The sequence below is a fragment of the Plecotus auritus genome, assembly GCF_963455305.1.
Source record: "Plecotus auritus genome assembly, chromosome: 8".
In the NCBI taxonomy this organism is placed as follows: Eukaryota; Metazoa; Chordata; class Mammalia; order Chiroptera; family Vespertilionidae; genus Plecotus; species Plecotus auritus.
This window is the reverse complement of record NC_137782.1, coordinates 85,515,760-85,538,588: the sequence shown is the minus strand read 5'-3', so window position 1 is coordinate 85,538,588 and position 22,829 is coordinate 85,515,760. Positions and strand designations below refer to the sequence as shown.

General features: G+C 46.2%; 1 protein-coding gene across 1 annotated transcript; it reads right to left on the bottom strand.

Moving 5' to 3' along the window:
• Positions 1-243: 243 nt before the first annotated feature.
• LOC308256603 (putative cystatin-15) lies at positions 244-4,819 on the bottom strand (the record flags this gene model as incomplete). The annotated part of the gene is made up of 3 exons (XM_080684926.1): positions 4,598-4,819; positions 1,338-1,448; positions 244-324 (listed from the first exon to the last, which is right to left on the bottom strand). Exons 1-3 carry the CDS (start codon positions 4,790-4,792, stop codon positions 244-246), a joined length of 387 nt encoding a protein of 128 aa, XP_080541052.1. The 5' UTR covers positions 4,793-4,819.
• Positions 4,820-22,829: the final 18,010 nt, after the last annotated feature.

Below are 22,829 nucleotides of genomic sequence, written 5' to 3'. Positions count from 1 at the left end.
CTGGGAAGTTTGATTTACTCAACACTCTGCACCTGCAGCCAAGGTTAGAACAATAGTGATAAATTCTCTGCCCCTGGCAGAGCTTTCTCTAGAAAATAAACAACAGGAGAATGCAAAACTGACAGGGACCCCAGAAAGTGCTCTGAGATGCCTTTAATTCCCCTGGCGCTTCACAGACAGACCAACTGTCACTCTCTAGAGGAAAAGAAACTTCTGCTGTGAGAAGCAGGCGCTCCTTCCCGCCTATGTCTGCATGCAGGTGCTGTCCAGGAGGGTGAACTGGGAAATCCATAGTCGGGCATCCACAATAAAAGTGCAGTTCACCTGAAAAATGTAATTGCAGGACAAAATCAGAACCATGTAGCACATGAGAGCATTTACCATGAAGAACTTGATAGGAGTTCAAGATGCATTTAAAACCACAAAAGAAAAGAAAAAAGAAAACAAAAACAGTGGCCTGAGGTGGACTTAGGAAGTTCAAGGTTCAAACAGGATGATAGGCAGTGGTTACCTAAGTTGCCCACCTGAGCCCAGAGACTCCTAAGAGGATGCCTGCTGGGGCCAACACCTGGCTCTGAGAGTCTCCCAGTGCCCATGATGAATGCCCCCTTCCCCATGAGTTCTAGGGAGCCAGCACAATGCCCAGGAGATGGTCCACGTGGACCTGCACCCACTCAGCAGAAGCTGCAAACCCACCCCAAGGGGAGGCTTTCCCCAAGGCTGGGGTAAAAGCGGAAGACCAGCCCCGCTGACAGTGTCACCCTAAGTGAGGCTCATCCCCAAGGTCCGAGTTCCATGGATCAGATGTCATCTCATAGGATAATGAACAAGGGCTTGGACTGATGAGGCATGTCCTTGCAGCCCAGGAAGGTAGAGGTAGAGGTGGGATGACCAGACTAACTAGATGGTCTAAGTTCCGGAAGAACAGGAGCAAAGACAGAAGGAGGGCCACAGGGAGGAGAGCATCTTCCTGAAACTGAGGTCTCAGGAAACTTCTACACTGCAACCCCAGGAGAGGGCTCCATCCAAGGAGAAAGATAGGATGTTGTCAGAGTGTCTCTGTTCAGCCACTCAGGCTGGGAACACAAGGTTCAGCTCACTGCTCTACAGGGAGCAGCTCTGTCTGTCTTCCCCCTCCAAGGTGGGAGCTATGGAACCGGGTGGGAGAGAGACTAAGACCCTCATCTACCCCAGAGGTGTCTCTGAGACCTGGTGGGAGAGGGGCTAAGTCTCATCTACCCCAGGAGTATTCATAAAGACTTTCTTAAACCTTCTCTCTGATATTATTTTTTATTTCCAGAAGGTTCATGATGCTTTGGGTTATTTTAGTCTCAAACCTCTTTCATGTCTGGGCCTTCTTGCAAAGCGCAGTTGTCAATATCTTCATCATGTTTCTTACAAACTGTGCGGCCCATATTCAAGTCCATTAAATAATTCCAAGAAAACAGCTGTCAAAAAGAAAGTGTAAAAATTGCTATAAATACTTACTGTGAACTAAGGAGTAAAACACAGACAACTAAATAGAAAAGCAGGGAAAAGATATGAATGTGCAGCTGCAAGCATATGAATAATGATGTACATCGGTGCACTTTTCCTTACTTTTCTTATATTTTAATTTATTTATTATTTCACTTGCTCCTTGATAGTCTCCATTTCTATTACAAAAAGATGTTTATGTGTGCGCACAAAGCATGCACTAGAATCTCCCCTGCTACACTCCTGATGGCTGATACCAGGCAACCACATCAACAGTGCCATGAACACAGGGGGATATGTGCACAGGATGGAAAGCTCCACGGCAAGGAGCCTACACACGCTGCAGCCACACCTGACACAAGACCCGTCTCTCAGTTCTGTGCCCGGGCACAGCTGGACATCAGAACACACAGAATGATTGCTGCTATGGAGAGTAGGATAAGGAGCTTGCCTGTCCTCTGACTAGACATCAGAGCTGCACTATTCCTTTTGGGGGCCCTAGGGGCGGGGAACACTCTGTCTCCCCCTGTGGGAGCTGGCTGCACAAAAGGGCTCATCTTGCAGACATACATTGAGGTGATATTTATGAATCAGCTGCTGCTTGTGTATTTTTTAGGCTTCTAGGAGAAAGTTGTGATTTTCTCCTCTGGTTGGTGTGGTTCAGTTGGTTGGAGCATCGTCACGTGCACTGGAAGGTCATGGGTTTGATTCCCAGTCAGGGCACCTTCCTAGGTTGCAGGTTCGATTCCCGGTATGGGAGGCAACTGATCAATTTCTCTCTCTCACAATTTCTCTCTCTAAAATTAATAAGAACAAGTTTAAACATAAAAATTAAGAAAAAAGTTATGATCTCCTTTCTTTAAATATAGTCCATGAAAACTAGGGAAGAACTCAAACTCAGAGAGAAATCTAGCCAAAAACCAGCGCAGGCAGGAACATGCCTCTTTCACTGGACTGACCTGGAATTGTTTAGAAAGTTGATTCATTGGGCCTCAGGAATTCCTGCAGCTGACACATGACACCCACTTGTGCCTGGACACACACCAACAACACACCAGATACACAGACACTCTTGCATGCCCAGGCCCTCTGAATAGTCATCAGACCCTGAGCTAGGACAGGGTTCAGGGTCTGGTGCAGGGGCAGTAGTGTTGGTGTCCCAGGGGCCTGTGTGGCCTACTCGGATGCAGCACAAGAAAGAGGCAGACATCGGGAAATGGGAAAGACTGAGGGGAGCTGTGTCCCTATGCAGGGGAGGTCCACCCTCCTGTGCATCTCTTCCAGAGTGTGGTCAGTGATGGGACCCTGTGACAGGGTGCCTGGCTCAGGGCTGTTCACGGGGAACCAGAATCTGGGCATGGACAGAATGACTTGAGAACAACACTCTTTATTCAAGTCAATGTGCAGGAAGTGGTAAGAATAAACAGCAGTGGGAAGGTTTGCATAAACAGATGCTAATGACACCTACGTTTGTTTCGGGCCCAATCTCTTCCTACTCTTAAAGCTCTATAACCCACTGTGGGTCCAGGCCTGGTGGGAGGACTCAGAGAGGATATATATATATATATATATATATATATATATATACACACACACACACACATATACATATATACATATATACAAATATACATTACATGTATATATGTATATATGTATATATATATATGTATATATATATATATATATATATATATATATATATATATATATATATATATATATTTCAGAGAGGAAGGGAAATAGAAAGATAGAAACATCAATGATGAGAGAGAATTATTGATCGGCCGCCTCCTGCACAACCCCTAGAGGTCAAACTGGCAACCTGGGCACGTGCCCTGATGGGGAATCAAACCATGATCACCTGGTTTATAGGTCAACGCTCAACCACTGAGCCATGCTGGCCAGGCTAACCCACTACCTTCTTGACCTTACATAACTGGTTCAGGGATACTAAATGTCATATTTCTGCCTAGATTTCTCTACCTTGGGTCTGCCCTTGACCCCACCATTTTTCTCACACCCCACCTCAGTGCAACCCACATCCACCTTTAAGCAGACCCAGACACCAGCATTTCTTCTATCTCCTGGTGACCCGGAAACCATCCCTACCTCCTGGTCTCAGCTTGCCCACGGGCTGTGGAACCCACTGTGCCTGCAGATCCAGAGAGATGTTGCTAAAGCATCTGAATTACTTCCCCCCATGGGTCCTCATTACTCTGAGAATAAAATCCTAACTCCTCACCTGTGGCTCTGAGCATGTCCCAGCCTCACCTCCCCCTGAACACTCCTTCTCTGTGACACAGGTCTAGACTACTATTTGGCCATTTCCAGGACTCCTATGGCTTGTCCTGGTCCAGGGGCCTCTTGGTGGCTGCCTGCCCTTCTTGTCCCCAAACCTCCACCATGTGACTTGGTCCTTCCAGGCGTGCCCCTCAAAGAGAGGCCCTCTCTGACCGCCCCCACATACCTTGCCTCCCAGGGCCCTGGGTCCCTGCACTGACATTCTTGTCTCAACCTTCCACTGTTTCCCTCATGAACCTGAGGCCTGATTGCCTCTCATCACCGGCATAACAGTCTCATGAGAACATGTCTCTGTCTGTCTTCTCTGCCACCTCCCACCAGGCCTGGACCCACAGTGGCTGCCAGGCCAAGGCCTGCTGGCTTCAATGCAAGCAGGAAACATCGCAGCACCTGCCTTCAGCTCAGCACAGCGGGCTCCCAGGAGCCTGGCCCAGGCTGCAGGTAGGCCCCTTGTGCCGCCTTTCCTTCTGGGGCTTTTGTCTCCAGCTGCCGCTTCTCTTTGCCGTTCTCCTCACTTGTCAATCTCTGAGGCCCTGCTTCTCTCAGCTACCTCACTTGAGAGGCGCTTTTCTCTCCCGGACAGGGCAGCTGAGTGCTCTCCTTTCTGCTATCTCCTTTCCTTCTCTACCCTGATTTTCAGGGGCTTCACTCGTTAAGAAACCAAAACAGAAACCTGAAGCACTTGCATTTTAAAAAATATTTACCGAAAACAAAAAATCTTTCTTTCCTCATTTGCAGACCAAAGATTCACCCCTCCCAGGCCTGTTTCAGGGCTGGGGGTGGGGGGCGGCGGGCGGCGGGCGGCGTTGAAGCTTACCTTGCGCTGGCTTCTCCCCACCCACAGCAGCTTGTAAGCATACTCATCCACCTGGGCTTGGTTGAACTGAAACATGGCAAACTCCACACCTATGGCAAATAATTGCGTGTTCTTACTAACGTCCACAAATTTGGAACTGCAGACAGGAGGCCCCAGTGCAATGAGCCCCAGAAGCAGAGGCACCTTCAGGAGCATGCTGCCTGGTGTCAGCCCTGGAGGCCAGCAGCATGCAAGTGTTGAGTGTCAGCTGCTTTGGAGCTGCCTCCATAGCTCCCCATCCCACACAGCCCTGCCCCCAGAATCCATGCGCTGACATGTGCCTTGTCCAGCTCCTCCTCTCCACTCCCTTCCTTGTCATTACCAAACAGAAGGCAGAACATTTTCCAAGCCTTTGTCACATAAGCCTTGAGCCCAAGGACATTCATGCCACATGACCTGTTCCCTGCACATTTCCAGGGCTGCCTCCCTCCTGTCCCAGGCCAGGCCTTATAGGGCCTGGGTAGGGGTCTTAAGCCCCGCTAGCTTGCCCTCACAGCAGCGCAGCGTGGGGATGACAGAGTCACAGGAGCTCTTAGGAATACTGATGGAACCTAAGTCCTGAGGACTTGATATAAAAGCCAGGTCAACCTCTGACCTTGGCTGCAGCCTACAATCTCAGGGAACATCAGAAGGGTCAGGGAGAGGTCAGTGCACAATCTTCTACACTACCTCTGGGACCTGCTGACCTACTCGCTGTGAGGCCTGCCCATGCTTGGCAGGGCAGAGGGGGAGTTCTATTATACTGGAATGGGTTTACACCCCCAAAGGGCCATCCCACTGTGATCATGGTCACAGATATGGAAGCAGAGGGGACACAAGAGGCTGCTCCCTGAGAAAACTGTCTGCATTCCTATGAGTAAAATGGAAGAGGGGCATGGAGAGATTGGAGAATAAATGAACAAACAAATGGATGGATGGGTAAATAAGTGGACACATGGACAACAGGATGGATGGGTGGACGGATGGATCGATGGATCGATGGATGGATGGATGGATATACAAACAAACCAGTGGGGCTCTACAAGAAGCAGTAAGGACAAGCCACACATGAACTGGGAAGTTTGATTTACTCAACACTCTGCACCTGCAGCCAAGGTTAGAACAATAGTGATAAATTCTCTGCCCCTGGCAGAGCTTTCTCTGGAAAATAAATAACAGGAGAATGCAAAACTGACAGGGACCCCAGAAAGTGCTCTGAGATGCCTTTAATTCCCCTGGCGCTTCACAGACAGACCAACTGTCACTCTCCAGAGCAGTGGTTCTCAATCTTTCTAATGCCACGACCCTTTAATACAGTTCCTCATGTTGCGGTGACCCCCAACCATAAAGTTATTTTCGTTGCTACTTCATAACTGTAATTTTGCTACTGTTATGAATCATAATGTAAATATCTGTGTTTTCCAGTGGTCTTAGGCTCTACAGCAGCGGTTCTCAACCTGTGGGTCACGACCCACAGGTTGAGAACCGCTAGCAGGGTCGCCTAAGACCATCGGAAAGCACAGATATTTACATTACGATTTATAACAGTAGCAAAATTACAGTTATGAAGTAGCAACGAAAATAATTTTATGGTTGGGGGTCACCACAACATGAGGAACTGTATTAAAGGGTCGTGGCATTAGAAAGGTTGAGAACCACTGCTCTAGAGGAAAAGAATCTTCTGCCATGAGAAGTAGGTGCTCCTTCCCCACCTGTCTTCATGCAGGTGCTGTCCAGGAGGGTGAACTGGGAAATCCATAGTCGGGCATCCACAATAAAAGTGCAGTTCACCTGAAAAGTATAATTGCAGGACAAAATCAGAACCATGTAGCACATGAGAGCATTTACCATGAAGAACTTGATAGGAGCTCAAGATGTATTTAAAACTACAAAAGACAAGAAAGAAGAAACAGTGGCCTGAATAGAACTTAGAATGCTCAAAGTTCAAACAGGATGATAGGCAGTGGTTATCTGAGTCTGTCCATCTGAGCCAAGAGACTCCTAATAGGATGCCTGCTGGGGCCACCACCTGGCTCTGAGAGTCTCCCAGTGCCCATGATGAATTCTCCCTTCCCCATGAGTTCTAGGGAGCCAGCACAATGCCCAGGAGATGGTCCAGGAGGACCTGCACCCACTCAGCAGAAGCTGCAAACCCACCCCAAGGGGAGGCTTTCCCCAAGGCTGGGGTAAAAGCGGAAGACCAGCCCCGCTGACAGTGTCACCCTAAGTGAGGCTCATCCCCAAGGTCCGAGTTCCATGGATCAGATGTCATCTCATAGGATAATGAACAAGGGCTTGGACTGATGAGGCATGTCCTTGCAGCCCAGGAAGGTAGAGGTAGAGGTGGGATGACCAGACTAACTAGATGGTCTAAGTTCCGGAAGAACAGGAGCAAAGACAGAAGGAGGGCCACAGGGAGAAGAGCATCTTCCTGAAACTGAGGTCTCAGGAAACTTCGAGACTGGGACCCAGGGAGAGGGCTCCATCCAAGGAGGAAGGTAGGGTGTTGTCAGAGTGTCTCTCTCTTTTTTTTTTTTTTAAATATATTTTATTGATATTTTACAGAGCGGAAAGGAGAGGGATAGAAAGCTAGAAACATCGATGAGAGAGAAACATCGATCAGCTGCCTCCTGCACACCTCCCACTGGGGATGTGCCCGCAACCAAGGTACATGCCCTTGACCGGAATCGAACCCGGGACCCTTCAGTCCGCAGGCCGCCGCTCTATCCACTGAGCCAAACCGGTTTCGGCCAGAGTGTCTCTCTTCAGCCATCAGGCTGAGACCACAGGATTCAGCTCACTGCTCCACTGGGAGCAGCTCTCTGCCTTCCCCCTCCAAGGTGGGAGCTATGGAACCTGGTGGGAGAGAGACTAAGACCCTCATCTACCCCAGAAGTATCTCTGGGTCCTGTTGGGAGAGGGGTCAGGATCCTCATTTTACCCCTGGAGTGTTCCTGAAGACTTTTTTAAGCCTCCTCCCATAGTATAGTTCTTCTGTGAGATAATAGAAAACATATACTAATATATATATATATATATATATATATATATATATATATATATATATATATAGAGAGAGAGAGAGAGAGAGAGAGAGAGAGATAGATAGATATATATATCCACCCCCTGATTCTTGGCACAGAGCTCTTGAATTATTATTGCCAGAAACTAATTCCAGAATGTCATAATTGCAAGAGTTTCATTGAAAGGTTGATGGAACTTGGGGACTCAACAAGGGCTGAGTCACATATGTTATTGCCTGTTGGGAATGGCTAAAGGCATTTCCCCAAACCTGAAAAGGATACATAAATTGACTGCTTGCTACCAGACAGCTCAGGGCATCTTAATCTACATGTTATTGCCTCCTGTTGGCCAATCACCTGAACAGCCAAAGGCAATTCCCCAATCTGACAATGGATTCTGTACCTAACCCTACCCTTTGATGTGTATATCTCCACCTTGCCTTAGGACAAATTGTGTTAATAAAAAGCAAGAGTCCTGAGACAAGGAGAACTTGGTTTCTTTAGCCAGGCTCCTCTGCCCCCCCCCCCCCAAATGCCTTTCAAAATTATGTTTTGTCTCTGGACTCTTTATTAATTTATGCACAGCCCTTCCCCAGGTTTCCAGAACCCTTCTAGATGCCAGATCAAGACCATCAGTGTTACTTACAAATTTCGAAGTGATAAGAACACTAAGAGGGAGAAACCAAGATGGTGGCATAGGTAAACACCTAAACTGCTGCCTCGCACAACAATTTCAAAACTACAACTAAAAGACAGAATGGACACCATCCAGAACCACAGGAAAGCTGGCTGAGTGAAAATTCTACAACTAGAAGGAAAGAGGAAAGCTCACAGAGAATTGGAGGTACGGCAAAGGGGCTTTGTGCGCACAGAGAGGAAGGGCGGCTGAGAGCCTGGCTGACTTCCTCTGGCGGAAGGGGGAAGGAAGCCTCCGACCGCACTGAACCCCAGTTCTGACTGCACTGAACCCCAGTTCCGGGCGAACCCCTGGGGACCCACGCTCTTACGGGGGGAGTCTGGACTCTCGGGCGGAGACTCAAGCTGGGAAAGGCAGAAGTCTGAAGGCGCACGCGGGCCAGTGCGCACAAAGGCTGCGGGGGTTGCCACAGGCTTTCCCTAGTGGAGGGGAGTCAGAGGATTCTGACTACACTGAGCCCCAGTTCTGACTGCAGTGAACCCCAGTTCCAGGCGAGCCCCTGGGGACCCACGCTCTTGTGGGGGGAGTCTGGACTCTCGGGCGGAGACTAGGGAGCCGGGGAAGGCGGAGGACTGAAAGCGCGCTCGCGCCGGTGCGCACAAGGGCTGCGGAGGTTGCCGCGGGCTTTCCCTGGTGGAAGGGAGTCAGAGGCTCCTGATGGCACTGTGCCCCAGTTCTGACTGCAGTGAACCCCGGTTCCAGGCAAGCCCCTGGGGACCCACGCTCTTGTGGGGGGAGTCTGGACTCTCGGGCGGAGACTCGAGCTGGGGAAGGTGGAGGACTGAAAGCGCACATGCGTGCAAGGGCGGGGCTGACAGGAAGCCAAGACTGAGACTCCACCCCATCCAAGCTGAGCACAGAGGCTATTGCAATTTGGCAAGTCTAATCCTATAGGGCTGTCTCCAGCACCGGGCTTCTCCCAGCATAGACACAGCTGATCCTTACAGCCAACTGGCCCGGAGGTCAATTCTTCCCAGTGATACCAACAACAATAAAGACTTAATTACAACAAGGCTGTACACACAGTCCACAAAGGGGTGCACCAAGAGTGTCCACCTCAGGTTAACTGGGGAAGCAGTCCCACTGGGCCATATTGGAAACCTAGCACAAATATCTACCTTACCAACTCAGGGAATCAATGAAAATGCGGGGTCAAAGAATCAGATCACAAACGAAAGAAATGGAGGAAAACAAACGACTGGATATAGAATTCAAAACCACGGTTATAAGGCTTTTTAAGAATATCCTAGAAAAGGCCGATAAATATAACGAGACCCTCGAAGATATGAAAAAGGACCAACTAGAAATTAAACATACACTGACTGAAATAAAAAATATTATACAGAGACCCAGAAACAGAATAGAGGAACACAAGAATCAAGTCAAAGAATTGAAATACAAAGAAGCAAAAAACACTCAACTGAAAAAGCAAAAAGCAAAAAAAAATATCCAAAAAGTTGAAGATAATGTAAGAAGACTCTGGGACAACTTCAAGCGTACCAACATCAGAATTATGGGGGTGCCAGAAGAAGAGAGAGAGCAAGATACTGAAAACCTATTTGAAGAAATAATGACCGAAAACTTCCCCCACCTGGTGAAAGAAATAGACTTACAAGTCCAGGAAGCCCACAGAACCCCAAACAAAAGGAATCCAAAGAGGACCACACCAAGACACATCATAATTAAAATGCCAAGAGCAAAAGACAAAGAGAGAATATTAAAAGCAGCAAGAGAAAAACAGTTAATTACCTACAAGGGAGCACCCATACGACTGTCAGCTGACTTCTCAACAGAAACTATGCAGGCCAGACGGGAGTGGCAAGAAATATTCAAAGTGATGAATAGCAAGAACCTACAACCAAGATTACTCTACCCAGCAAAGCTATCATTCAGAATTGAAGGGCAGCTAAAGAGCTTCACAGATAAGAAAAAGCTGAAGGAGTTCATCACCACCAAACCAGTATTATATGAAATGCTGAAAGGTATTCTTAAAGAAGAGGAAGAAGAAAAAAGGAAAGAGAAAAATTATGAACAACAATTACATATCTATCAACAAGCGAACCTAAAAATCAAGTGAATTAAAAACCTGAGGAGCAGAATAATCTGGTGAATATAATAGAATCAGGGGCATAGAAAGGGAGTGGACTGATAATTCTCAGGGGGAAAGGGGTATGGGGGGTTCATGAAGAGAATGGACAAAAATCATACACCTATGGATGAGGACCTTGGGGGGGAGGTAAGGGCAGAAGGTGGGATGGGAAAGGGGTGGAGGGGAGCTATGGGGGGAAAAAGGAGAAATAATTGTAATAATCTGAATAAAGATTTATTTAAAAAAAAAAAAAAAGAACACTAAGAGCATTTTTTGTTCTATTAAGGTGACTCTGGATGGGCTCTTGGATGAGGATTGGGTGACAAAAAGAACAAATCATGATCAGTAGGTTAGAATTCTTAGCCCCACCAACCCCCTATCTTCCAAAGAGGGGAAAGAGGCTGGAAATTGAGTTAATCATCAATCATGGCTACATGATGAAACCTCCATAAAATCCCAAAAATATAGGATTTGGGAACTTTGCGGTGGGTGTACTGAGAGTGGATGCCCCCTGACTGCATGTGGACAGGACTCCTGCTCTCTGGACCTCCCCAGACCTCACCCTATGTATCTCTTCAGCTGGCTGTTCATTTGGATCCTTCACCATGTCCTTTAATAAACTGTTAAACATAAGTTAAGTGTTTCTTGAGTTCTATGAGCTGCTCTAGCAAATTAGAGGTGGTTGTGGGAACCTCGGATTTTTAGCCAAATCAAACAGAAGTTGTGGGTAACCTGGGGACCTACTATTGTGATTTGCATCTGAAGTGAGGGGGAAGTAGTCTTATGGGGCTGAGCTCTTAACCTGTGGAATCTGACACTATCTCCAGATAGAATTAGAATGACATTACATTGTAAGATGTCTAGCTGGTGTTACAGAATTGCTTGTTGTGGGAACACCTCCACCCATTTGGTGACCAAAAGTATCAGGAATGAAGTATTCTGGGTGAGGAGTAAAGGAAACATATAGCAAGATTGTAAGTTTTCTTTGCAATAAATCTTTCTTGATATTATTTTCATTCTCAGAAGATTCATGAGGCTTTGGGGCTGCTTTTATTCTCAAATCTTTTCTACTTCTGGGACTTGTTGCAAGGGACAGTTTTCAATAACTTAATCATATTTTTTTACAAATTGTGCGGCCAATCTCTAAACTTCACTGTCCATAGCCCTTCTTTGGCAGTTGCTGAACTCCAGTTTTTGTTCCCCAAATTGAGACAAAGAAAATGCCTTTTTTTTCAGAGACATTAAAAATCACCACCTCTCACTCCTCCATTCACACCCCCAGTGCCCTCCGACTTTCCCATCTCTCCCTTACAGGTCTTATTCCAAGATAGGCAGAATAGGGATGAGACAGTTCCACACCATGTGAGTGTCCATCGCCATGCATTTCTCCAAAGGGCAGTGATTACTGCCTGCCATCCAAGTCCTCAGCATGGAGAGCCATCTGGGTCTCCAGGAAGGATAATTTATTTTTTAAAATATATTTTTATTGATTTCAGAGAGGAAGGGAGAAGGGGAGAGAGATAGAAACATCAATGATGAGAGAATCATTGATTGGCTGCCTCCTGCATGTCCCACACTGGGGATTGAGCCCACAACCCGGGCATGTGTCCTGACCGGGATTCAAACTGTGACCTCCTGGTTCACAGGTCAATGCTCAACCACTGAGCCATGCCAGCTGGGCCCCAGGTAAAATAATTTATACATCAAGGAGTAGGTAGGCACATGCAGAGCTGAGCTGATGCCTTCGAAGGTCAACTGCAGTCCTGGTAAAGGTATTCTCTTATTTTTATTTTATTTTATTGGTAAAGATATTCTTGTAAAGCAGTGACCCATGCAGTGCTCTTGGTGGGTATCTACATATAAAAAGAGTTTCCCTTGGCCACCCTTTCTCTCTTTTCAGGCCTGGACATGGCCCCTCTAGAGAAGACCTGTGTCATGTATGAAAGAAAAGCTATAAAATGGAGTTGGTATTGTCAAGAGAGAAAACTAAAATGGAGCCAGAGATCTCCAACAAGCTGAGCTAAAACATTTCCTCTGTCTGAAACTGAATGTTTAAATTGGGCTAAACCAAAAGGCTACATCCTGATACAGTTCCTGAAACTGGCTCTGCATCACTGAGCTTTCTATTAAAAGTTTTTCACCTAGCAATTAATCATAGATAGCATCAATCACAGCTCTTTGAAAGCAACTTGTTGTAATCACTTTGGAAGTGACCCTTTTTATGTCTTTATAAATTCTGTCCCTTTCTTTCTCCCTGGGAACTCAGTTGGATTTCTGCCTGTCTCTCAAATTGCAATTTCTAAAAACAAAACAAAACAAAACAAATAAAGCTTTTGTTTGCCTTGCAATTCTTGCTCAAAACTGATTAACACCTATGAGCTCTGTGGCCTGAAGCAGAAGTGGCCTTATTTCTTGGGAAGTTCTCCTCCAATCCTTAACGTTCAGGAAGTTTATATGAAAAGAAGAAAGTTTTTGTTTCATTTGAAACGACATCAAGTTTTGCAACCTGGCTTTGCCTTAAAGGGTTCTTTCATCTTTTTTTGTCCTCTAGTCCAGGGTTGAACACTGCCCCTGTAAGGGTCAACAGAGGTATTTCCCCTCTTCTCTGTGGAGCTCAGACCCCAGGAGCAGGGCCATATGACTAGACCCACTTGTGGCTTATGGACAAAGCAGAGAACTGCTTAAGTCAAGGCCCTGGAGGTTCTGCTGGACCCCGGTAGTTACGGCCCTGGGATGGGGCTCAGGACTGAGCAGATATGTGCACACCCACATCACAGCAGCATTAGTCACAGTAACCAAAAGACAAAACAACCCATGTCCATCCTATCTAATAAAAGAGTAATATGCAAATTAACCACCACTCTGCTATACCCACAAACCATGCCCACCATCCAATCAGGAGCAAATATGCAAATAAACCCAACCAAGATGGCTACGGCCACAGAGAGCAGGAGGGAGGCTTGGGTTTCCCCAGCAATGGAGGAAGCCAAGCTTTCTGCCTGCCCTTGCCGGCCTAGGCCTCCACTCAAGGCTACAAAGTTTTAATGATAGAAGATACATAAATCCAAACAGAAATGGCAGCAGCCACAGAGCTGGAAAGAGCAGGAGGCTAGGGTTGCCCGCGGCAATGGAGGAAGCCAAGCTTCTGCAGCCCTGGCCGGCCCAGGCCTCCACTTAAGGCTACAAAGTTTCAATTATCCTATCTAATAAAAGAGTAATATGCAAATTAACCATCACTCTGCTATACCCACAAGCCACGCCCATACACCACGCCCACCAGTCAATCAGGAGCCAATATGCAAATAAACCCAACCAAGATGGCTACGGCCACAGAGAGCAGGAGGGAGGCTTGGGTTTCCCCAGCAATGGAGGAAGCCAAGCTTTCTGCCTGCCCTTGCCGGCCTAGGCCTCCACTCAAGGCTACAAAGTTTCAATGATAGAAGATACATAAATCTAAACAGAAATGGCTGCTGCCACAGAGCAAGCAGAAGGCTTGGCTCCGCTCCAGGCTACAAAGTTTCAATTGTAGAAGATAAATAAACCCCAGATACCAGGGCCTCCGATTGGGTCACTGGGGGGGGGGGGGGCGTGGATGGCCTGCAAACCACCACAGGCCCCTTGCCCAGGCTGCCCCATGCCCCAAGGGAACCCCCAACCTGATCCAGGACACCCTTCAGGGCAAACCAGCTGGCCCCCATCCATGCACCAGGCCTCTATCTTATCTAATAAAAGAGTAATATGCAGATTGACCATCACTCCTACACACAAGATGGCTTCCCCCATGTGGTCAAAGATCCTGCCCCCATGTGGACACAAGATGGCCACCACAAGATGGCCAGCAGGGGAGGGCAGTTGGGAGGGACCAGGCCTGCAAGGGAGGGCAGTTGGGGGCGATCAAGTCTGCAGGGAAGGGCAGTTAGGGGTGACCAAGCCGGCAGAGGAGGGAAGTTGGGGGCGACCAGGCCTGCAGGGAAAGGCAGTTGGGAGGGACCCAGGCCTGCAGGGGAGAGCAGCTGGGGGGGACCCAGGCCTGCAGGGGAGGGCAGTTAGGGGTGACCAGGCCTGCAGGGGAGGGCAGTTAGGGAAAACAAGCTTGCAGGGGAGCAGTTAGGCATCAATCAGGCTGGCAGGGGAGTGGTTAGGGGGTGATCAGGCTGGCAGGCAGAAGTGGTTAGGGGCAATCAGGAAAGCAGGCAGGCGAGCAGTTGGGATCCAGCAGTCCTGGATTGTGAGAGGGATGTCCGACTGCCTGTTTAAATGGGCAGTCGGACATCCCTTGAGGAGTCCCAGATTGGAGAGGGTGCAGGCTGGGCTGAGGGACACACCCCCCTCCCGTACACAAATTTCGTGCACCAGGCCTCTAGTTGATAGATAAGTGGATAAACAAAATGTTGTATATACATACAATAGAATACTATTCAGCTTTTAAAAAGACGCTTGAGGATATTATGGTAAGTGAAATAAGCTAGTCACAAAATAATAAATACTATATAATTCCATTTATATGAAGTATCTAGAATAGCCAAATCCACACACAGAAGCTAGAATGGTGGTGTAAAGTGGGAGGTATCATGCTTCCTGCTTTCAGACTGTACTACAAAGCTACAATAATCAGCATTGGTACAACCATTTAAAAAAAACCCCACAGATATATAGATGAATAGAATAGAATAGAATAGCTTAAAAATAAATCCTCATTTATATAGTCAATCTATAACAAAGGAGGCAAGGATATATAATGGAGTAAAGACAGTCTCTTCAATTAAAAAAAACAACCCACAGATATATAGATGAATAGAATAGAATAGAATAGAATAGCTCAAAAATAAATCCTCATTTATATAGTCAATCTATAACAAAGGAGGCAAGGATATATAATGGAGTAAAGACAGTCTCTTCAATCTTGGTGTTGGGAAAATGGGATAAATAAATGCCAAAAAAAATGAAACTGGACCCTTTATACCATAAACAAAATAAACTCAAAATTAATTAAAGACTTAACTGTAAACCTGAAACCATAAAAGATCTAGATGAAAACGTGGGCAATAAACTCTTTGACATTGGTCTTGGAAATATCTTTTTAGTAATGTCTCTTCAGGCAAGGGTAACAAAAGCAAAATAAATGAGACTACATCAAACTTTAAAACTCTTACACACTAAAGGAAACCATAAACAAAACAAAAAGACAATCTACTGAATGGTACAAGATATTCACCAATGATACATCCAAAATGGTTATTATCCAAAATATATAAGGAAGTTATACAATTTAACACCAAATAAAAACCAAACAATCCAATTTAAAAAATGGCTAGAAGACCTAAATAGACATTTCTCCACAGAGGGCATACAGATGGCCAACTGATATATGAAAAGATGCTCAGCCCTGACTGGTTTGGCTCAGTGGAAAGGGTGTCGGCCTGCAGACTGAAGGGTCCCAGGTTCGATTCCGGTCAAGGGCATGTAGCTTGGTTTTGGGCACATCCCCAGTAGGGGGTGTGCAGGAGGCAGCTGATTGATATTTCTCTCCTCATCGATGTTTCTAATTCTCTCTCCCTTCCTCCCTGTAAAAAATCAATACAATATATTTAGGAGAGGATCCAAGATGGCGGCGTAGGTAAACACCTAAACTGCTGCCTCGCACAACAATTTCAAAACTACAACTAAAAGACAAAACGTCTATCACCCAGAACCACGGGAAAGCTGGCTGAGTGGAAGTTCTACAACTAGAAGGAAAGAGAAAAGAACATTGAGATGTGCACAAGCGCTGAAAAGCTGAGGTACGGAGGTGCGCAAATTGGGCCGGTGGCAGGCGACTGGGAGCGCTGCTTTTTTCAACCCAAAGGGAGACAAGCTCCCGATTACTCTGAACTCCAGTTTCTGGGGAGACGCGGGGGACCCAAACGCCTACAGGGAGAAGCTGGACTGTCTGCCATCGGGTCGGAAAGTGAGGGTGGCTTGCTTGAAGGGCTGCGCGCAGGAGTAATTGTTTTATTTGTTTACTGTGCTGGGGCACGGGACGCAGGGACGCGGGGACACGGGACGCGGTCGGAGAGCCGGCTTACTGGCAGCCATCGCTGTTTGCCACGCCCTAGCCTAGCGACGCCCTGAAACCCCACCCCGCACAACCTACAAACCCACCCAAGCTCCAAGCAGTGGTTTTAGCATATGAATGGCCTGCCCTATCGCAGCTTAACCTAGCAAACTTGCAGCCCGGGTCAGACAGCTCCAAAACCTCCAAACCCCAAGCAAAGAGGAGAAAACTGTAGTTCTCACTGTAGCTCCTGCTGGGTAGCCTCAGACAGTAGCTGACCTGCACCCCATTGGAGATCCAGAAGCCAGTGTACCTAGTGGTCAGTGTGAGACACCAGATTTCAACTTCTCACATCCATAAGTGACACACTCAAGAGGCAGACTCAGTGAGCACCAAAGTCCCACTGAAACAAGTCCTGCCCCATAAGCGTGTCTCCAGCGCAGCAGTTCTTCCACTATAGACACAGCAGGTCCTCACAGCCAAGTGGCCTGGAGGTCAATTCCTCCCAGTGTACCAACAGCAATCAAGGCTTAACTACACCAAGACTTTGCACTCAGCCCTCAAAGGAGTCTACCAAGAGCGTCCGCCTCAGGTGATTGGGGAGGCTGAGCTACTGGCCCCTATAGGTCACCTACCACACAAAGCCACTCCATCAACACAGGGAAGCAGTAAAATGTGGAGACAAAGAAACATGTCACGAATATATTTTTTAAAAAAAGCAAAGATGCTCAACATCACTAATCATCATGGAAATGCAAATTAAAACACAATAAGATACCACCTCATACCTATCAGAATTGCTATCATCAAAAAAATCAATAAAAAGCAAGTGTTGACAAAGATGTGGAGAAAAAGGAACCCTTGTGCATTATTGATTGGATTGCAAATTGGTTAAGCCACTATGAGAAACACTATGGTGTTTCCTCAAAAATAAAATAAAAATAGAGCTTCCATGCAACCCTGTAATACCACTTCTGGGTATTTCCCTGAAGAAAACAAAAACATTATTCGAAAAGGTACATGTACCCTATGTTTGCAGCATTATTTATAACAGCCAAGATAAAGACGCAATAAGTACACATAAAAAAAAAGAAATGGTAAATAAATAGAATGAAGTATAATTCAGCCCCCAAAAGAATGAAAATTTGCCATAAGGTATTATGCTAAGTGAAATAAGTCAGACCAAAAAAAAAAAAATACTGTATGATTTCATTTATATGTGGGATCTTCAAAAACAAATCAAAGGAATAAGCAAAACAGAAACAGATCTATAGAGATAGAGAACAATCTCATGGTTGCCAAAGGGGAGAGAGTAAGGGGATGGGTGAAAAACAAACTAATATCAATAATTATTTTTAAGTTCATGTGTATGTGCGAATTATAAGGATAAATTTTATTAAACATCTTATATATTGTTTAAAAATATACCATGCACAAAATCAAATAATATTAGCAGATTTTAAAATTAAGCACCTACTATGTGCCATACCTTGTGCTAGCCTTTGTGCTATAAGGCAAAATTTTGTGCAGAAAACATTGTGATTTCTATTTCCAAAAAAGCCCAGCCAGCATGGCTCAACCACTGAACCTGGAAGTCACGGTTCGATTCCCAGTCAGGGCACATACCTGGGTTGTTGGCTTGATCCCTAGTAGGGGGTGTGCAGGAGGCAGCCAATCAATGATTCTCTCTCATCATTGATGTTTCTATCTCTCTCCCCCCCTCCCTTCCTCTCTGAAATCAATAAAAATATCCTGTCTAATAAAAGAGTAATATGCAAATTAACCATCACTCCACTACACCCACAAGCCAATCAGGAGCGAGTATGCAAATTAACCCAACCAAGATGGCTGCGGCCACAGAGAGAGCAGGAGGGAGGCTTGGGTTTCCCTGGCGATGGAGGAAGCCAAGATTTCCGCACACCCTGGCCAGCCCAGGCCTCCACTCCAGGCTACAAAGTTTTAATTATAGAAGATAAATAAATCCCAACAAAAATGGTGGCAGCCACAGAGCTGGAGAGAGCAGGAGGCTAGGATTTCCCCAGCAATGGAGGAAGCCAAGCTTCTGCAGCCCTGGCCTGCTTGGCCTCCACTTAAGGCTACAAAGTTTCAATTATAAAAGATAAATAAATCCCAGATACCAGGGCCTCCGTTTGGGTCACCGGGGGGGCATTGGCCAGCCTGCAAACCACCACAGGTCCCTTGCCCAGGCCGCCCCATGCTCCAAGAGAACCCCCACCCTGATCTGGGACACCCTTCAGGGCAAACCAGCTGGCCCCCACCCCTGCACCAGGCCTCTATCCTATCTAATAAAAGAGTAATATGCAGATTGACCATCACTCCAACACACAAGATGGCCGCTACAAGATGGCCAGCAGGGGAGGGCTGTTGGGAGGGACCAGGCCTGCAAGGGAGGGCAGTTGTGGGCGATCAAGCCTGCAGGGGAGGGCAGTTAGGGGTGACCAGGCCGGCAGAGGAGGGAAGTTGGGGGTGACCGAGCCTGCAGGGAAGGGCAGTTGGGGGGGACCCAGGCCTGCAGGGGAGAGCAGTTGGGTGGGACCAGGCCTGCAGGGGAGGGCAGTTAGGAGTGACCAGGCTGGCAGGGGAGCAGTTAGGCATCAATCAGGCTGGCAGAGGATTGGTTAGGGGGTGATCAGGCTGGCAGGCAGAAGCAGTTAGAGCAATCAGGAAGGCAGGCAGGCAAGCAGTTGGGAGCCAGCAGTCCTGGAATGTGAGAGGGATATCCAACTGCCCGTTTAGGCCCGATCCCACTTGAATCGGGCCTAAACGGGCAATTGGACATCCCTCAAGGGGTCCCAGATTGGAGAGGGTGCAGGCTTGGCTGAGGGACAGCCCCACCTCCCCCATGCACAAATTTCGTGCACCGGGCCTCTAGTATTAAAATAAATAAATAAATACATACATACATACATACATACATACATACATACATACATACAGAAAGAAGATTTTGTGGAAGATTTTACCACCAGCAGGGCAGGTCATTTGAGACAAAGAGAACAATGTACACATAAACTCCCAGGACAGGAATCAAAGCAGTGTGTTAAGAAGGGGGAAAAAAGGAAAGAAAAGTAAAATGGTTATTGCCAGGGATTGGGGGAAGAATGATTAAGTTGTTATTTTCTAATGGGTGCAGAGTTTCAGTTTGGAGATGAATTGTGGTGAGGTTTGCACAATAATATCAATGTACTTAATACCACTGAATTGTTCACTTAAAATTATTCATGTGGTAAATATTATGTATGTTTTACCAAGATAAAAAACAAATCAGGGGCTCAGGAAATTTAGCATTGTAAAAGAAAGAAGCCTGTGGTTCTAAAGGGCAGGTTGCTTCCATAATGCCCATTGTCTTCGCCCTTTGGTGTCCCACTGTCAGCAGGAAGAGCAGAAAGGAAGAGCTCCCCTTCCCCAAACACAACCCGACTTCCACCTGCTATGCCTCCTCCAGTCCCCCAGTTAGCCTGAGGGTTGCTGGCTCTTTCTAAAGCATTAATGTTGTTCAAGAGCACTATTGGCCACTCTCAAAGCTGTGTCACATGTATCAGAACATATAAGGCCTGCCCAGATAGATGTCCAGTTTCTGTACCACATTTGAGATCATTCATTCCCAAGGAACCATCAAAATTAAGCAGAACACAGCCGAGTTACTGGCTGTTAGCAGCATGTTTTATTCTCTTGAGAGCTCTGAAAAGTACGTTTAGGTAGCAAAAATTTTTTAAATGGTGCAAAGGAAAGCCTTTTCCTCAATCATTTAGCCCTAGATCAGAACCAGAATCCAGCTTCAGTGTCATTATTTCACCATTTGAGAAATGATAGGAATTTTTTTCCAGCATCTGGCAAAGCACTTTTGTGGGTGTTTGAGGAAACCTTTCTAGAAGAAAATGTGGGTGCTGGAAAAGACAGAAATCTGGCTAACATTGTTCAAGTGCCCAAGGAACCCAGACAGCAGCCCCTAGGCCTCTGCTTTCCTATCTCATCCCACACCTCTGACCTTGACCCTGAGATGATAAACCAGTGCATGAACATGCTTGCTACAGGGACGTTCCTATTCCTTAGCTCTCAGCTGGTCTGATTGTTACTATTTCAGATGTTGGGAGGGACCAAGACAGCTGGCAAGGCACCCACTGAGAGACCAGAGCTTCCTTTCTCAGAGGAGTGGAGCCTGGGATGAGGCTTTGAGCAGATGTGGGAGATGCATTCACGGAGACTGACAATGGGCACAGACCAGGACAGACCTATGGCTAGGTTTCTGCACTGACAAGGATGCCATGTTATTGTACACATTAGACAAATACAAATTTATGAAAATTCTATAATATAAAGACCCTTCAAAAGTGTCAAATTTATGAAAGTCAAGGAAAGACTAAAGAACTGTTTCAGATGGGAGAACAAATGTAACCCACGATTGTGCATCCTTCTGTTATAGGGGCTGTTGGGAGGAGAAAAGGCTCCTTATTCTGGAAAGCTCTCCCTCCTCCCCAGCCCACAGACCATCCTCGGAGCAACACACTCTTGATGGTCTATCATTGGCTGAGCCTGGGGGAGGTAGGCCCGTCACTGACACTTGACCAGGTCTGAGGATAGAATAGGAGGGATGGATGCCTCCACATTTATGCCCTGGATCCCATGGGAAGCATTGTGGTCAGGGAGGAGAGTGTGCTTGCTTGTAGGAATTTCTCACTGACATTTTTGGGGTAATGAGGCATCATGTTGTCAACTTTCTTTCAAATGTTTCAGAAGAAAAGTTCTTTGCATTGTAACTATATTTCTGTACACTTAAGATCCTTTTAAAGTAAAACTTATTTTTAAAAATAAGTTTTTAAAAGCAGAACTGGGGCACAGCAGTCCCCTGGGCTCGTGGTGAGCAAAGTGGGCAGATGAGCCCACCAGGACAGGTATTGTCCCAGCCCTGGGAGACAAAAATGGAAGAGATAGATGTATCCTAGTGCAGTGTTGTGACCCAAGTCTCTGTATTCAGTAACAGGAAAATATTGTGTTGCTTCTGACAAAGAACCCGCGTTATTACAGAAGGATAAGAACTGCCAAACCAGAATTCCATATTCAGTGAAATTGTAAATAGACTGTGATATAAAGATATTATCATATGAAAAAAGCTAAGATAGTTCATTGCCAGCAGACCAGCTATAAAAGAAGGGTTAAAGCAAACTCTCCAACAAAAACAATACCAAAAGTTAACCTGGAACACCAGAAATACAAGAGAACAACATAAATGTAAATATTTGGATAACATAATATACAATTATTCCCCTCTTGACTTTTTAAAGTATATTTGACTGTTGAAAGCAAAAATCAAACATTTCAGGGAATTTTCGGTGTATATAATTTAATATGTAAAATGATTCTAACATAAATGGGGGGAGAATAAGGGGATATCTATTATGGTAAGATTTCTACATTCCACCTTCAGTAATGAAATAATGATCCTAAGTTGTCCTTTAATGGTTAAAAATGTGTATTACAATCCCTAGAGCAATCAATGAAAAACTATACAAAAGATATAGGTAAAATCACAATAGATAAATTGAAATGAAATGTCCTAAAAATGTTCAAATAACCCATAAGAAGGCAGGAAAGCAAAATCAGAGAATGAAAACTGTGGTGTTTTGCAGGGGGCAGGAGAGGGGGTGGAAGAGGGTATAGGGGGTATAAATGGTGATGGGGAAAAAAAAGAAAATGATGACCCTGGTAGCCTGCAAAATCCTAAACAGCTTTTTGAAACAGGAGAAAAAAAAAAAGATTAAATGTAGCTTGTTATGGTTTGTGACAAGTGTTAAAAAAAATAAGACAAGATAGAGTCTCCAGGAGGAATGCAACCCTACCAACACCTTGATTTTAGGACTTCTGATCTCCAAAACTGTGAGATAATAAATGTGTGCTGTTTTAAGCCACTGCCATTGGTAACTTGATAGGGCAATCAGAAGAAACTAACACAGCTGCCGAGAGAGCTGAGAGGGGGGTTAACTAACTAGCAGTGGAGGTTAGGGGAGAGCGAGGAAGGCACCAGCAGAAGAGTCAGCTTTAAAACTCCACCAAGTTTGGGAAGCACTGAAGCTGAAGCCAGTAGAAACTTTCCAGTCCCCTTTTCCTTCGCTAGTACCAGCACTAGGAAGGTCCTCAAACCTAGGGCTGTGAGATGGTGGAGGGAGAGTAGCCAGAGTAGATGGGGAAGGGGGGAAGCAATTACTCCTTCCCACATGCAGACCTCTAGGAGGTTCAAAGCTCTGACAATCTGGAGCGGTTACTGACCACATGGAGTATCTCCATTCCTGGGCTGAGGCCATCTGCACCGTCTGAGAGTGTCTTAAAAGGTCCCAGGGGACAAATAGCATGGC